Source organism: Strongylocentrotus purpuratus, unplaced genomic scaffold, assembly GCF_000002235.5.
Source record: "Strongylocentrotus purpuratus isolate Spur 01 unplaced genomic scaffold, Spur_5.0 spur5_scaffold_18, whole genome shotgun sequence".
Taxonomy (NCBI): Eukaryota; Metazoa; Echinodermata; class Echinoidea; order Camarodonta; family Strongylocentrotidae; genus Strongylocentrotus; species Strongylocentrotus purpuratus.
Genome location: NW_022145603.1, coordinates 8,695,097 through 8,711,759, shown reverse-complemented (window position 1 = coordinate 8,711,759; position 16,663 = coordinate 8,695,097). Strand labels below are relative to the sequence as shown.

At 39.1% G+C, this 16,663-nt stretch overlaps 1 protein-coding gene across 4 annotated transcripts; it reads left to right on the top strand.

Moving 5' to 3' along the window:
- The first annotated feature begins 1,143 nt into the window (after positions 1–1,143).
- On the top strand, positions 1,144–16,430 carry LOC100888754. Of its 4 annotated transcripts, XM_030989142.1 has the most exons (5): positions 1,145–1,339; positions 12,158–12,231; positions 14,033–14,306; positions 15,104–15,365; positions 15,835–16,430. In XM_030989142.1, exons 2-5 carry the CDS (start codon positions 12,169–12,171, stop codon positions 16,202–16,204), a joined length of 969 nt encoding a protein of 322 aa, XP_030845002.1. In that variant the 5' UTR covers positions 1,145–1,339; positions 12,158–12,168; the 3' UTR covers positions 16,205–16,430. The 4 variants fall into 4 exon arrangements, with proteins under 4 accessions (XP_003723477.1, XP_030845002.1, XP_011663687.1 ...); XM_003723429.3 differs by having other exon boundaries at positions 1,144–1,339; positions 15,104–16,430; XM_011665385.2 differs by having other exon boundaries at positions 12,158–12,280; positions 15,104–16,430.
- The last annotated feature ends 233 nt before the right edge of the window (positions 16,431–16,663 follow it).

Sequence of the window (16,663 nt, the reverse complement as noted above, 5' to 3'; positions counted from 1 at the left end):
CATCCTGACTAAAATGTCGCAAAGTTTTCCACATTATTTTGCGTGGCAGCCCAAAAGAGGCTGACTGAATTTAGAATGATGCAGTGACATTATTTTGTTTAGATCGAATTTGATAATGGTGCATACCGTGCAGGGGCGGCGATTTCCTTTCACGACCGGGGGGGGGGGCAAAATGCGAGGGACGAGGGAGCAGTGGCGTAATGAGGAAAAACGTTTGGGGGGGGGCAGAAAAGAACCCGCATCACCATCACTCTTACATGTTACTCAGGTCCTGGCTAAAGTATTTACGATCAGGTAGATCAAGCCGAGCGAAGCAAGTGGACCGTAAGGTCCAGGGGGCAGAGCCCCCGGAAAGTCAGGGAAAATGCCATTTCAGCAACATTTGTAAATCACTGGTATCGAATTAGAAATAAACCACGTTTGAATGATTTTTTTTGAGGGGGGGACTTCCCCAAAGCTCCCCCCCCCCCCCCCATCAATATTGCGAGGGAGCATAGTGAATGAGAGGGACTACCCCTTACGGATTTTTGAAGTTTTGGTTTTATTAAAAAATTACATTTCTTAGCAAAACTATAGTATAAAAACAAGCAATAAACTTTTTTCACACTTCGTTTTGCTCAGTAGGCCTATTTACTTATACATTTAGAAGGTTATTATGCAAGGGAGCGTAGCTTCCGAGTGAAAAGTTTTTTGCATTTTTATTTGTCTACACGCTGCACTTTTGGGCCCTCCAGAACCTAAGTTTGTTGCAGTCTTTAGTATTTGCTACCTTTTTCGGGGGCACATTTTCAAATTTTGAGGGGGGAGGGACGATCCCCCTTAAAAAAAAATGAGGGGAGACGTGTCCCCCCCAAAAAAAAAACGTTCCCCGCCTCCACCCCCCCCCCCCCCCCCCCCCCACCGCCCAACGCCCCCCCCCCCCCCCCCCCCCCTGATACCGTGCATGAAGCCAGGATTTGTTTACTATTACAGCACTCGACCGATGGTCAACACAAATCCGAAAAATACTCTAACACTGAAGCAAACAAGAAAGGAAAAATTTAGAAACAAAAATATAATAATGACCCTGGATGAGAGACTACGTAACTTGTCCTGTAAAAAAAATGAATATACTTCGGATACGTTTTTAGAATAATGCTCTTTCGCACCAGTGGGATTCGCATTCGGCGACAATCTCCATGCCTTTTACACTATAATGAATCGCTAGTTTCATAAAGTCGTCATTAAATTGGCACCGTTAAATTGGCCTTTTTCGGATACCAATAATCTACGTGATTCCGGCCAGGATCAACGCACGCGTGATTCCGGCCAGGATCAACGCACGCGAACGTTGCACGAGGTGAGTACTGACGAGAAATATATTTAAGAATCGTCCAAGGATAAACTTGTGACATTTCATTGAGTTTTTGTGTAGACATTAACTGTTTGGTAATCCTCTGTTTTAGGGGTCTAAATTATTTTAGGTCGCGAACTTCAGGCAACAATTCAAAATACACACAATACATTGGAAAACAGTCCTGCGCGATTTCTAAGGAGCGGCGTATGTACATGTACGTGCGCACGCCTAACCTGCACCTAAACTAAAGCCAGGCTCAAGGGGGGGGGGGGGGGGGGGACCCAGGGCTGGAATGAACCGTGATGCCCTTCAAAATATTGGGTTACTTACGGCCAAAAAAATAGTGCCCTTTTCCCATTTGGCCTTGATGCCCCTGCGGCATTGTGCTGCCCTTTTTGCGTGGCCGTGGTGCCCTTTGTCCCAACAACTTGCCCTTTTTCGGTGAAAATTCCCTTACTACTAGGTCTAGATCTAGATCTACTTTCCCCGAGCAGAAAACTCCCGAATTAGTACTTTTCATTCAAAGCAAAAGCAGCGCTTATGCAGCTAGCAGCGCTCTTTTCTGCATCATTCTGCAGCGTGTGTGCATGTGAGCGATACGCTATCATAGTTACAGTACATTGTAGTAGGGGTTTCGTTCGACGCCCGAGGCAGAGTCTCCCGTGTTTTGGTGGAGGCGACTCCATTTTTTGACGGGGGTGTGTGTATTTTTGAGGGACATTTTGTGAGCTTGACGATACTTTTACGACATAAATAACACTCTTTCTTGTATAATAAATTATTTCTTATTGTGTTTCAATAACTATTTATGAAAAATTTGACTTTTCAAGATTGTTTTGGGCATTGAATTTTAATATAGACTCTAAGATACATGCTCGTTCACGGAAAAATCTAATCGTCTCGTAACTTGTAAACATCACCATGCTCGTTTTCACCGCTGTTTATACGTCAGAGTGGAGGAATCATTAATCTTATAGTAGGCAGTTCAGGTGATTTTTTTTTTGTAGGAGATAGGGGGTGATTTCTATATCATTTTAAAGATCACACTTTTATTTACACAATGCACTTTAAATTGTTCAATTTGGACCAACGGTTCCAGAGATACGGATTTTTAAAATAATTTTCAGAACCATATTGATGAGGACAAAAGATCAAAAGGTCAAACCTATTATAATTGTATTGAAGTCAATTAAACCTGTGTTTAAGCAGTGGCACCATTGTTTTCAGAAGTTTGTGATCTGTTAAGCCTCATAATAGTCATATCTCTTCAATGCGATGACCAAACTCGCTGAAATTTGGCAAATATATTCAGTGATGGTTGGCAAATATGAAATTTAATATCTTTAAACAGCACCGTAATAAAATATGCAAATTTATGCAAATTTCCATGTTTTTGTCATCATATTGTTATAAAAGGTAAATAAAAACCCTTTGAATCTAAACTTTTACCAAATGATCTTGTCTATTTATTTCTTTCTTTCTCTCTCTCTCTCTCTCTCTCTCTCACACACACACACACACACACGCACGCTTTCTCCCTCTCTCTCTCTCTTTCTTTTTTTCTCTTTCTCTCTCTCTCTATTTCTTCCTTTCTTTCTCGGTCTTTCTCTCTCGGTCTTTCTCTCCTAGTCTCTCTCTCTCTCTCTCTCTCTCTCACGCACACGCACGCACACGCACACACACACACACACAAAAGGATGAGGTGACAAATCGTCTATGTAGTCTATACTTGCAGCAATCTTAGAGTAAATGAACAGTTTTTTCGAAAAAATATAGTTACTTTACCCCAAAATATAACCAATTCATGGTAGATTATTACAATATTTATTCCAAATATTAAAATAAATATCACAATTATCAATAAAATACAACATACAATAAACAAGAATTGAAAAAACAAGTCAATCAAGTCACAAACGGGTCTGAATTCTAAGACTACGAAATGGTCTCGACGTCACTCACACAGCTGTTTCATTCACGTACACACCATGCATGTACACGCATCACGCGTCGCATCGTCAAAATCAGTTCGTGCAATTTTCAAAAACTGCAATTAAGCCTGAGTCATTAGGTTTTTGTGCTAAACGGTTAACCGTTAAAAGTATACGGGCGGTTTCGTTTAACCGTTTAATAATAATCTGAAAAAGTGAAAATACAGTATTTGTAATAGTGCTGTAGCTCGGAACCCTGCTGGTCTTCAGACTGTCGGGCTGAGCATTCCCAGCCCCGGACTATGGCACAAATTGGGTCATCCTGATAAACAGAGACCAGTAATAAACAACATAAAACATGTCTTATTATTCCTCATCTGAATTTGATATCATGATTAACCTTGCAAAGTTACTCTGTGAAGATAGCTGATCTGTGACGTGTTTATATATGCCTTTGCAATGCAATGTTTGCACATGTCAGGGAGAGAGCTCCCTGCATGTATCATTGCCATATGAAATTATGTGGAAGTGTGTATCACACACACCCAAGACACACCCTGCAATGAGCTGATCCAAGTTAGTGACCAATCAGGAAGGTTCTCTAGCTATGTGGGTGGAGTTTGATACCAGCATAAATTACAGGTTGGTGACCGCGCGTGCTTTCACCGTACCCAGTTCAGTGGGAGGTCAAGAAGCCACGCCCACATGTGTGCATGTGACAAGCATGAGCTCTCCATCTGTGTGTATGTACAGTGTATTTGGGCGCCGGAGGTTTGTGTGTACATGTGTGTGTGACTGAGAGAGCATGCATGGGCTAGCATGTCCATGCATGTCTCTGCATGGACGAGGCAGGGACACGAGAGAGTAAAGAAGTAAAACAAGTGAGACTAGATAGAAAGGGTGGCTGTGTTAATCGGCTGAATTGAAGAATGATCAAAAACTTAAATTACTCACAATATCCAAGACTTTGTTTATTGATATTTCTAAAACTTCAATTATATTGTTATCAATATTATATGAACATTATTTTAGGGGGCGAGTCGGCAAGGGATGGATATTAATATTGAGAGAGAGAGAGAGAGAGAGAGAGAGACTCGGGGGAGAAGGGATGTGAGAGGAACTGACCATCGAATGTGTAAACATTTAGACAGTTGTGAGCTGAGAGTGCAGTAATAAGAAAAGTACATGAGCGATGAACACATTGCAGAGAGAAGGGAATAAAGAGGGTGAGAAAAGAGAGAAGGGGGCTGGTTGTTTTATTGTTTACAAATTCATTCATGGGGATTACTGCTGCCAGAAAGCTGGCGCGCAGCGGCCAGGGTGTAACATTACACTGCGGTTTCTTTGATTATCTTTATCATCGGCTATTAGCACATTCCAATATGTATGCAAATAACGGTTAACCGGAGCGAGAAATGCTAAACGGTTTTGATGAATGCGGTCGGATAACCGTCGGTTAAACGGTTTGACTCAGGCCTAACTGCAATCATATTATCATATCTACCATAAGATCTACTCATCATTATATGAAACTTTCAGGAAAGAAGGTAAGATGTCTAATTTTGTTAATTACGGAGTTGTAAGTTAGTTGAAAAACTCCTTCCATCTGAATTTCATCACATTGTCGGCAGATTTGAGCAAAACCATCTACTACGATGGTTATTCAACGTACAACTCGCTTCCGATGTGCATCGATAATTGCCGAAGAGAAATGACGTCAAATTTTTTTGTTTTAACCAATCAGAAGGCGGGGAAATCCGAAATAAACTGAGTGTTTTTTTTCGGCAGAACCACGAAAGCTCACGAAAGTGTGGCCGAAAGCGCGCTCACCCTTATGTATGTGGATTCGTATAGGGAGCTGAAATGCGCACCTGCGTACGTGAATAAGAAGTTGTCCCCATCGCGAAGGTTTAAACTGAACTGCCTACTTATAGTCGGTCATTTTGTCTCGAAATTCTCCTTTCAGACGTAAGCTTATACGTTCATTGTATCAGATATAATATCTGTCACGGTTTTATTCAAACAGATTACTTTGATCACGACCCATTCATTCAAAATGATTTTAAGTTTGACGTAATGTCACATTATTTGTTGCGACAAAGTTCAGTCCCATATATAGAGTTTTTTGTTGCACAATCGATTGACAAGTTACGTTATTCGATGCCGATGGCCATTTAAAAGTGAGATCTAAATATTTTTCAAATAATCTTAAAGTAAAGAAATGGACTGGTATCTTTTTGTTTATCATCCATTGTTTCTACTAATTACTATAAAACTTTCTAAAGTAGTAATGTAAATGAAAATTTTGCTCTTAAAACGGTGATGAACACCGATTAATTTTTCCTCTGACCATTCTGACCGAATGCCTGTAAAAATTATTCAATCGTGATATACTTCAACAACCCTAAACATAAGCTCAACAGGAAGTTCATCAAATACAAATATATGAATGTTTAAATTTATTTTATGCTGTCAATTATTATTTTATCTTTTCGTACTAATTCAAACACGTCATTTGTTTAAATTTTAAACAAGTTATCAAATACTCGATAGGTCAATAACTGCAATTTAAAACTAGTGACCAGACTCCACTGCTTGACGAAATTCAACATGGCTACTGTTATGCAGAGCCATTATGCATTATTAACGTCGGAAGACTCTTCACTAGTGCTGTTGTCGATTGGCCTCATATCGACATTGATGTCGACATAGAAGGATTTTGAACTAGTCCGACATGTCGACATGGATGTAGTAATATCGACATAAAAAGGGGACATTTTCATTGGGTCATTATACGTGAGAATCCAGAATGATATTGCTAATTGCTTACCTGATAATTAGTAAGTACTAGCAACCACTTTTAATAAATCATTTAATAATCCTTCAGTAAGATACCAACTCGATATACACTTGCGAATAGCAGTAGCGTTCGCGATGTGCACACCACGTTTTTGCATTCTGAATCTGAGCTTGCCGCATGCGCATGTAAATCGGCTTACACGGCAGTCACACTGCTTGATTATGAGTGCGTATCGCACACAGATTTTGCAAGACTACACATGTACATTGCACGTGGAGGAGTGCTATCTTCATCGATCGGTCTCGACAAAATACAACAACGCGCGCGTGGTGACAGTCACACTGGGAGTGTGCGTTGTCGGTAGCTGTTGTTCGCCCAAACCGGGATTCCCCCAAACTGAAACACTTCGGCTCGGCTGGATTTTTTTTTCATGCCGTGGCCGTAAATAGCTTGCTGCACAATGAAATCCTTGCAAAGGAATAGAGAGGTTTTGGAACTTCTGATCTTGGGAGTAATAACATTATATATTGACATATATAAAAATAAATGCTAAAAAAGTGTCCTTTTCTTTTATTGAAAGTTTAGGGGATGTTTAATCTTTCGGATAATTTCATTTAAGAATGATTTTATCATTTAAAAGTGTACTCTTGTTACTTCCGTCCTATTTTTGTTCATGTTTTGAACAGGATCATTAGTTGCAGATTAAGGCAGAGTGCAAGTAAGCGTTCTCTCCAGTCCGATGCCCTTCTAGCTTCTTTTTAATTTTTTTTTTGTGACCAATAACAACCCAAACTTTGCGTCGGTGCGTGCGCCCATGCATTGCAAAAACCTGAATCTGCCTCTGATCATCTGTTCAATTATTATTATTATTTATTATTATATTTTTTTTTGTCGTTTACTTATTGCTCATGCTCCGGACGGAACTAGTTCTTGTGTTATACGAAATGTACATGAGATCATAAAGTAATAAAATAAATATAGTGTATCTTGATTCTTTAAATTTTGCCTTCTCCGTATGTTTCAAGTTTTCAATTTTCCACGTGTTTCATGTCTGATGAGTGATGATGATAATGTTGTGATCATGTTGCCGGCTCAGATAAAATGCGTGAAAATTGCAAGATGATACACAGATGTGCCGCTCGCGCGCTATCACCGGGCCGGGCTAGTTGGCCCTCATATACCCTGGGCGATCGGTGCGGGGCATTGCATGTCTCGGCTATCGCCAGTAGCACTTGTGCTGTTGACGTGCAAAATCGGAAATAATTTTCAAATTATGAAGAAGTTATTAAATAAATTCACATGTTGAAGTCGAGAGGTATAGAGAGAAATCAGAATGACTGAAAATTGAAGCACAAAGAACGACACTTTGCAGGTGAGCGGATCGCTGAATTGGTAATGAGGACGAGTGTGATCGTGACATTGTGTGGTGCATTGTTGATGCGTGACTGAGAAAAATCGGAGCTAGACATTGATCTATGTCGAGATTGTCGACACATGTCGATGTCGTGATAAGTTTTGTGGCGACATGTCGACATGCATTTTTTTTTTTGACAACAGCACTACTCTTCACATCCACACACAAATGGCAAATGGCAAACAGTCCCCGCCAGCAGACCCTGCAGATTCACATCCACCAATCTGTCATTAATCCCGTCCAAATCATCTTCCTATTGTCCCACATATCCTTTAATGTGTTAGCAAGTTTAAGCATCATTAATTATTGTGCTATTTTCATATATTTTAATATGAAATCAGTTTAACTAGTAGTATTCTTGAATGTTTTCAAAGCATTTTTTGACTATTAAAAGTCCTCCAAAAGTCCAAGATACCTTTAAATGAACAATTAATACACAAAATACAACACAAACAAAACAAGCAAATGTTGAAATAAACAAGACATAATGATAAAATAGCCCCAATACAAAACAAAACACTACGCTCGCTCGTTCGAAAATTAGCAATAACTTGCAAGTTGATATTCGGGCAAAAATGTCCAGCCCCCCTATACAATGCGCTTGCTAGCGGATTTCCTGCCTGCCGTTCTGTACCTTTTTTTTTGTTGTCTGCAATCAAGTTTGCTGCCTGTGTATTAAATACGCCCTCATTTAGATTTGCTGTGACCCTTTTTTTTTTTTGGCCTTTGTGCCTTTTCTAAAATTTCTTGGATGGCCTTGGTGCCCTTTTGCTTGGACAAAGTGCCCTTTTGCTTGGTCAAAGTGCCCTTTCAAATCCAAAGTGCCCTTTTTGTAAATGGCCTTGCCCTTCCAAATCCTTAATTCGAGCCCTGGGGGACCTTCATGGTTGGTTCATACAAAGTTGTGAAGGGGATGGGGGTAAAAAAATAAAAGGAATAAATGCCATATAACACCTAGTTTCTAGGCTTTTATGTATGGTGTGATCACAGCACACCTCCATATCTCCCACTTCTGGGGGACTTGCACTTCTCAGCAATGGTGACTGAATGCCAGACTGCATGCACTGAGGTCTACAAAATTTGCTTCAAAATTTCTCTTTTTTGGTAGTGAGTATCAAGTCTAAATATTGCAGTGTTGATAAGTGTTTGCATGAACTTTAGATCACAAATTATTTAAAAGAAAAATGTTCAAAAATAATACGTTCCTCAAATGTTGTTTGTGTACAACAATGCACACATGTGTACATATGCCTGTTATGTATACAAGTCCCCCAGGTGTGCATATCTCCGTAACACTAAATGAATTAGCGCTAGTTCACGCTGACAGTAGTCATTTTAAAACGAGAAAATATTTAAATTTAAACAACACCTATCAATAATATTGACTTTATCATGTTCTATGCTACTAATGCCATACTAAATTTTACAAAATGTAAGAACTCACCGTTGAAATGACGTTTAATCCGTTAGAAAATTGAGTCTTCCTGATGAGCTGTAACTGTTTACAATGATACAATTTGGTAAATGTACTTTGCCGTGTGTTAGCGAGTGGTGTGACGTGACTGAGCGATACATAGATTCTATGGAGCAATACTTACTTAACCCTAATAGCACCGGGCTATTTCAGACCTTGCTACCACCGGGGGGGGGGGGCCATTATGGCCCCCCTTCAGATCTCGGCCGCCGATCGCGCGAGCGCCGCGAAAATTTGCACGATGGTAGTGTGCAATGTAATCTACAAAACTGTATAGTTAGTTTTTCCGAAATAATTGTTTTTTATTTTATATTAATTAATTATGCTAATTTATGCATGAAATTATACTTTTTGCTCTAAATCACTAAATAAAGCTCCTAGAATGCTAATTTTTGGTGTAAATATTCTTTGTAGCATTCCTAACAATTGTACATGAAAAAATTCTTGTATCAAAATTAATTTCTTATGTATTTTATTGTTTTTTGAATTTCTTATGTATTTCTTTGTTTTTCGACCTTTTGTTTTTGTTGTTTTTTTTCGCAAAATTTATCATAGAACCTTTTTGAAGCATAATTATGCTAAAATAAATTAATTTCAGCCAATGAAAGTGAAAATAATCATATCTTTATGAATAAGGTGAGAAAACTCCATTTGCATTGACTTTGTACACAAAATCACGTTTTTGAGCCATTTTCGGTCTGACGAGCATGTATAAAAGGTCGTGCAGCGTCGTAACGGTATACCCGATTTTCGCGAAAATGGTGTCAAAAGATGCGCGAGACTTGAAAGTAAAAAGTCAGCGAGCGGCGCGGTCAAAAAATTTCGCGCGGCGGAATGGTCGCGAAAAATGTTGAGGGGGGGGGGCCATTATGGCCCCCCCCCGGTGCTATTAGGGTTAAGCCCTCTACGACAGGTTGATACCAAACGATCGCTACATACAGCTACTGTACAGCTGTTCATGGTCGTAGCAGACTACAAAATGCAACAGATAATTTTGCCTTTTTTCATCTTTTCCATAGGAGTTTGCAAGTGATTTCTGACAGAGATATATTGGGAGGTATATCTTAATTATAGTTGAAGTAATATCAATTCACCAAAAGTTGCAATAATCATAAAAAGAGAAGTACAGTTTGCGTTTGAAAAATATCACCCTGTTTTTGTACAGGAGGTAGGTATGAGGTCCATATAGCATACGTAGTATGCATGGACCTCATACGTAGTAGGAGTGGGTGTGATGGGGTAAATCGGAGCACATGAGTTAATTAATAAGGATGCATGATGATGATGATGAGGTGAGGTGGCCAAGGGTGTGTGACATGGTTCTATAACTATAAGGCCAAGGGGCAATAGAAGGGGGGTATGTAGAGGAATATACTAACATGTATATAGCACAAGCCTCCTCGATTTTACTTTTAGGGAACTTTATTATCAGCCATCAGGGGGTAAATCGCAGCGCATGGGATGATAAATAATAACATCCCCTAAAACCGAGGAGTTGCTATATGGCAGTATGGTTGGGTGGACTACATATCGGCCGGCTAACGATTGTCAACTTTTTCAGATATTCAAATTTCATTGAAATTAACAGGAAATTATACTCAAATGTGAGGAAAATACTGCAGATTCAGATTCTATTATCACATTTGCGATTCGATGTCCCCGTACGAAGATATCGCCGTGCAATCCCCGCGATGTTGTTTTTATCGCACTTCAGTTTGTCCGACAAAAATATCGACAACCCCGTCTGCATTGACAAAGCACGTAATAAAAACAGAAACAAGTCCCATTGAACAACGTGTTGTAAGAAAAATGCATTGATATTGCATTGGGATTTTGTTGGGATTTTTATTTCTCAATTTAACGTAGTTACGAACGTTAATTTTATTGTTTTTGAAACATTTTCTCATTGGCGGTTGAGCCCTGTGCAGCTTCAACGCGTGTTGCGCGCACTGCAGTGCGTACTCTGCTTTCTGTACGCGAAATCGGGGCTGTCGATAACTTTGTACACTGTCGATATGTAGTGCACATACCATACATATATATTTATACCCCCCCCCCCCTGCCCCTTATTTGAATCATGTCAACCACCCCTTGGACATCCCCTCCATCTCCTCATCTCAATTATCATCATCCCATGTGCTGCGATTTACCCCTTCATGCCATAAATAATTAAATCCCCTAAAACCGAGGAGTTGATATGGTTGTACATATTCCTTAAATAACACCCCACCCCTGCCCCTTAACCATGTCACACCCATTGACCTAAAGTCACACACCTTGGCCACCTCCCCTCCTCAGAAATTGCGCAGGAGTGTTTTCCATTGCATTAGGAGTTGTTGCCTTAAGTTAGCGACCTAAAATAATTTAGACCCCTGAAACAGAGGATTATAACCAGAATCCTGACTTCTTGTTGTCGCTAGCGATAGTGAAAGCGACCTGATACAGAAATCGACTCAAATGTATATCCAGTTATTGGGTGTCCGCACTGGTTGGTTATCTGAACAGAGTATTTTAACATTCTTATCTTAACATGATGACATTTACTATTTCATTAATTTCTTCATGTTATGTTCATAATATTCCAAAGAACAAATATTCATGATGTTTACCATAATTTGATTTATAATTTCTGCAAAATTCTAAATAGAAAAATGACAGTTGATTTTTGTCAAGTGTCCGAATACACAACTCCCCATTCTACTAAGCAGTTTAGTTTATTTTATTGTATGTGTAAAACCTTCGATCTATATTAGTGTTATTGATCTGTTCGTTGAATTATAAATGTTTTATCCTGTCCTTTTAGTTCAGCCTGTAGTAGGAGTACTTGTACATATATCATCCTTGAAACTCCAGGAATTTTAGTGAAAGTGGTTTACTTGTGCAAACATGTTTCATCGTAATTTCGTACATTATTACTGTAAATATTTCACTCACTTTTGGTAGAATTTCCCAAGTTTAAATGATTCACATTAGACATCTCATTACAACAGAACTCAAAAATGACATAATCCAATCTTTGGTATGCAACTCATTCCAAAAAGTTTAATGTAAACAAACATCTCATAGCTCGAAGAATTTAAGAAAAAACAAATACCATATAATTTCATGATCGTTGTAAAGGTCAACATTGTTTCATTGTTATCTGTCAAATCTTGATGTTATACTTAGTGATTTTATTGTATTCTGTGCATTGTTTTTACAGTGGCAGTCACAATGCAAAAACGAAAACTTGTCGATGGAGAAGTTACACCCCCACGAGGAATGTTGGATGTTATGGTAATGCTCCAGTCAATTATATCCCCCTCTCAGATTTTGCAAAGTACCGGTATAGTAATCGTTCTGTTTGTTTGTAGCGAATTTCATGACGTTACGTTGGGTGGTTGGGTGGGGACCCTGTGTGTCGGGTGGAAAAGACACATCACTGGTAGTTGAGGTGCACAATTAGAAATGAAAGCCAATGTGAGGACATGGGGCTATTGTTAGAGCACTGAACAATGGTAACAAAAATCAATACTCTAATCCCTAGGGTCTTGGGTCTATAGAAGAGCCAAACAGTGCACTGCATTATGCATTTTTACATAGTTGCAGCTCTTAGTTGTTGGGTATAACATCTTTTGTGAAATTTAGGTAGCGCATAAAGAGTTCAGAGCTATGATGTCACGTCCATGATTTGTTTTTGCTTGTCTTTGTGAAGACAATATCACACTAAAATTATAGAGGAAACTTGTCATTTACAACCATATGAAATTTTTATCAAAAGTTTACCCTGTAATAATAAATAAAAATACATCAATGTATGCAAAGTAGCCTAATGCAAAGAAAATTTGAATTTTAGGTCTGGTACAATTTCTTTTCTTAATTTGAGGAGACTTCTATATATCAACGACTGGCTACCCCTGACCATAACCTTAACCCTACTAGTCTCACTATAATTCACGGGTACACCCCCACCATGTGACCCCTAACCCACAAGGAACCAGTCACTATTGCATTGATATATCCTTGCTATGATGACCCTAACACACTCGAGGAACTTAATTGTCACTAGCTAGACCCTTTACATCGCCTGAAAGAGAGCTAGCTATATAATAAGACTGATATTCATAATTATGTACTGTTACGTTGACCTTGAATTAGGTTGAATATGAATCGGTAATGAAAATTGGAATGAATAAATTCATAAATACATCTATGCTAACCCCCTGATCCTTGGCCCCTAAAACCTAACCCCTGATCCAAGATCCCTAACCTTAACTCCTAAACCAAACCCTATGCCCATTGCTCCTAATCCTTATCTCATAGTCACAACCCTCGACAGCTAGGATTGTGCGAATAATTATTAACTATAGGGAATCGAGAACTTTTCGATTTCCAACTTATTTCTTAAAATTGGTGATGAAATATAATACACTGTTGGCCTCAAATCTATGCATTTTCCCTATATTTTCTTTATCTTATGCATTCATATTTACTAACTAATATAAACACAACAAAAAAAGTAAGTCCCCCCTAAAACAAACGTTGATAACTTTTAAACCAGAAACATTGACAAAATATGGTTTGGTAGTCTTATAGCTACACTAGTAAGTTGAAGTTTGTGAGAAAATTGGAGCAAGTCATTACGTCATGCTTGAGTGAACACACCCCAAAGGCAAAATGGTCACTTTTTAAAGTTCACAAGCTCAAAGCCATAACTTCAAAATATTAATGCATGGAATATGCAGTGATTTCTGGCAGTTTGAGAAATGTAACATGATTTGGGGATGCTTTTGGGTGTGTTGTATGAATTTTGAGACTTATTTCACGGTTGACTGCACACAGTTACTAATCCACAATAACCACCATATTTTCAACTTGTTTAATGATCATGATTTTCAAAATGTTATGACACATGTTTAAGACCTTGTATGACACTTTTCTGGAATGGTCTCCAATAATTTACGCTTGACTGAGCACAGAAATTAGACGAATAATAATCATTCTGAAATTGTCCTCCCAACTTTGTTTGCTTTATATCGTATGTAAATCACTTATCCATGATTCCTGTTCATTTTGTTGTGTTTATATCTGTTTTCAGCAATGTCGATTCCCAGCATGCACAATAAAAGCCTGGAAGCACGGCACTGATGAGTGTCATTGGAGATCGATGACTCCTGTTTGCATCAAAGAAGGCAAGACTGAAACCGAATATGAAATAACAGACTGGATAGGTCTGGGCAGGCAGCGTCAAATGAGCAATACTGAACTTGTTCCTGATCAAATAAAACAGACTATTACTAGGATCTTGGAGCCACTTGAATCCTTGTACTTGGACAAAGAAACAAAATCATGGAAATACAAGACAGATACCGGTAAGTGTTTTATGGTGATTCTATATTATCTGTCTACCCTTACATTTCTCTGGTGTACACCTCATAACATGGTGTATATATGGTGTATGTGAGGTGTACACCAGAAGTAACCTACAGATATGTAAATGAGCCTGCTACACCACAAGTATACCATAGCAAAAACATGTACACCAGAGATACACCATATGGACTTCTGAAATTTATTCCTATTGGGTACACCACAGATACAACAGTGGGTGTTTGATTCAAGTTGAGATTACAGGGTACACCAGAAATACACCACAGGGAGTTCTTAAATTTTTCTTTTTAATTACACCAGAGATACACCAATAAATGTTTGTCTATTATATCAGATCAAACGGTACACCACAGTCACACCAGAAGTAGTCTGATCTATAGAAATATCACATGGTCAACTGTAGATGGCACTTTTAACATAACTTCCTGTCTTTGTTCTTAAAATATTTGAAAGTCACCATGATAATTTGTAAGGAGAAATACCTTCAAATGTGAGTGTTCAAACATATTTCTACTAAATTTCACTTATGCATGCACAGTTTATATTTATACACATCAGACTTGGAACTTTACAGCAATATATCTATATTAAAGCAAGTTAAAAGGCTATTTGTATTCTTATTCTGCCTCCATTTTCAATTTTAATTGTTGAAATTCAAATATTGTCAACTGAGTTAGTGCCACTGCTAGACTACACTACAGAAATGTGAGGGTACTGCCTAATATACAGCAACCAAATTAAACATCTGTTGATTCTTTGTTCTTTCTATTCTTTTCAGGTGTATTATCCATAGAACAACAACATATTACACAAGGCTTTGTCTCCGATATGTCCAACTCCCGGGGCAGATCAATGATATCTACTCTCCTTACACAACTATTCAGCTCAGACACCTCAGTCAAAGTGATGAATATTGGTGGTTCCTCAACTGCCAACGAGCCATCAGTTAGGAAATTAGTCTTCGAAGTTACATTTGAGGAAGGTGAGTCCGACTCTTCGCCACCGGAATCTCCTGCTGCCAAGTTGCCTACGCCGACAAGATGTTCACCTCGCGTTTCACAGACAGCTCCTTTATTACAGGACGCTGTTTGTCGTCAAGTCTTCAAGTTCATACCAGACATTGTTCTCGAAAGCACATCCAAAGAACACTTGCTTGTTGAAATAAAAAAAGGGAAGGTATTATCTCAGTCATCGGTAGCTCAATTTAGATATATGCTAATGCCAGCAGCGATCAAGCAAGGCTCAGCTGTGGGTGTCTTGATATGCTCGAATCAGGCACTTCTAGAGAAATGCATCTTAGCTGACAGCAAAGTGAGGTTTGAGAGAAATTACTTCGAGTTTAGCGATCATTCTCTTGTGGCGGACATGGAAAGCCTCTGTTCAATTATCTATATCCAAGCCATGAGATAAATTACTTTTTTGTGCGGACATCATCTTCACCAAAGAGGAAAGTGAGTCCGACTCTTCGCCACCGGAATCTCCTCCTGCCAAGTTGCCTACGCCGACAAGATGTTCACCTCGCGTTTCACAGACAGCTCCTTTATTACAGGACGTTGTTTGTCGTCAAGTCTTCAAGTTCATACCAGACATTGTTCTCGAAAGCACATCCAAAGAACACTTGCTTGTTGAAATAAAAAAAGGGAAGGTATTATCTCAGCCATCGGTAGCTCAATTTAGATATATGCTAATGCCAGCAGCGATCAAGCAAGGCTCAGCTGTGGGTGTCTTGATATGCTCGAATCAGGCAGTTCTAGAGAAATGCATCTTAGCTGACAGCAAAGTGAGGTTTGAGAGAAATTACTTCGAGTTTAGCGATCATTCTCTTGTGGCGGACATGGAAAGCCTCTGTTCAAATATCTATATCCAAGCCATGAGATAAATTACTTTTTTGTGCGGACATCATCTTCACCAAAGAGGAAAGTGAGTCCGACTCTTCGCCACCGGAATCTCCTGCCAAGTTGCCTACGCCGACAAGATGTTCACCTCGTGTTTCACAGACAGCTCCTTTATTACAGGACGCTGTTTGTCGTCAAGTCTTCAAGTTCATACCAGACATTGTTCTCGAAAGCACATCCAAAGAACACTTGCTTGTTGAAATAAAAAAAGGGAAGGTATTATCTCAGCCATCGGTAGCTCAATTTAGATATATGCTAATGCCAGCAGCGATCAAGCAAGGCTTAGCTGTGGGTGTCTTGATATGCTCGAATCAGGCAGTTCTAGAGAAATGCATCTTAGCTGACAGCAAAGTGAGGTTTGAGAGAAATTACTTCGAGTTTAGCGATCATTCTCTTGTGGCGGACATGAAAAGCCTCTGTTCAAATATCTATATCCAAGCCAC

Bases quoted from the DNA above. Each gene is read 5' to 3' on its own strand.
- LOC100888754 (XM_003723429.3), top strand. From the start codon at position 12,169: ATGCAAAAACGAAAACTTGTCGATGGAGAAGTTACACCCCCACGAGGA. The intron at 12,232-14,032 runs GTAATGCTCCAG...ATCTGTTTTCAG, and splicing joins GAGGAATGTTGGATGTTATG to CAATGTCGATTCCCAGCATG. The intron at 14,307-15,103 runs GTAAGTGTTTTA...TATTCTTTTCAG, and splicing joins GAAATACAAGACAGATACCG to GTGTATTATCCATAGAACAA.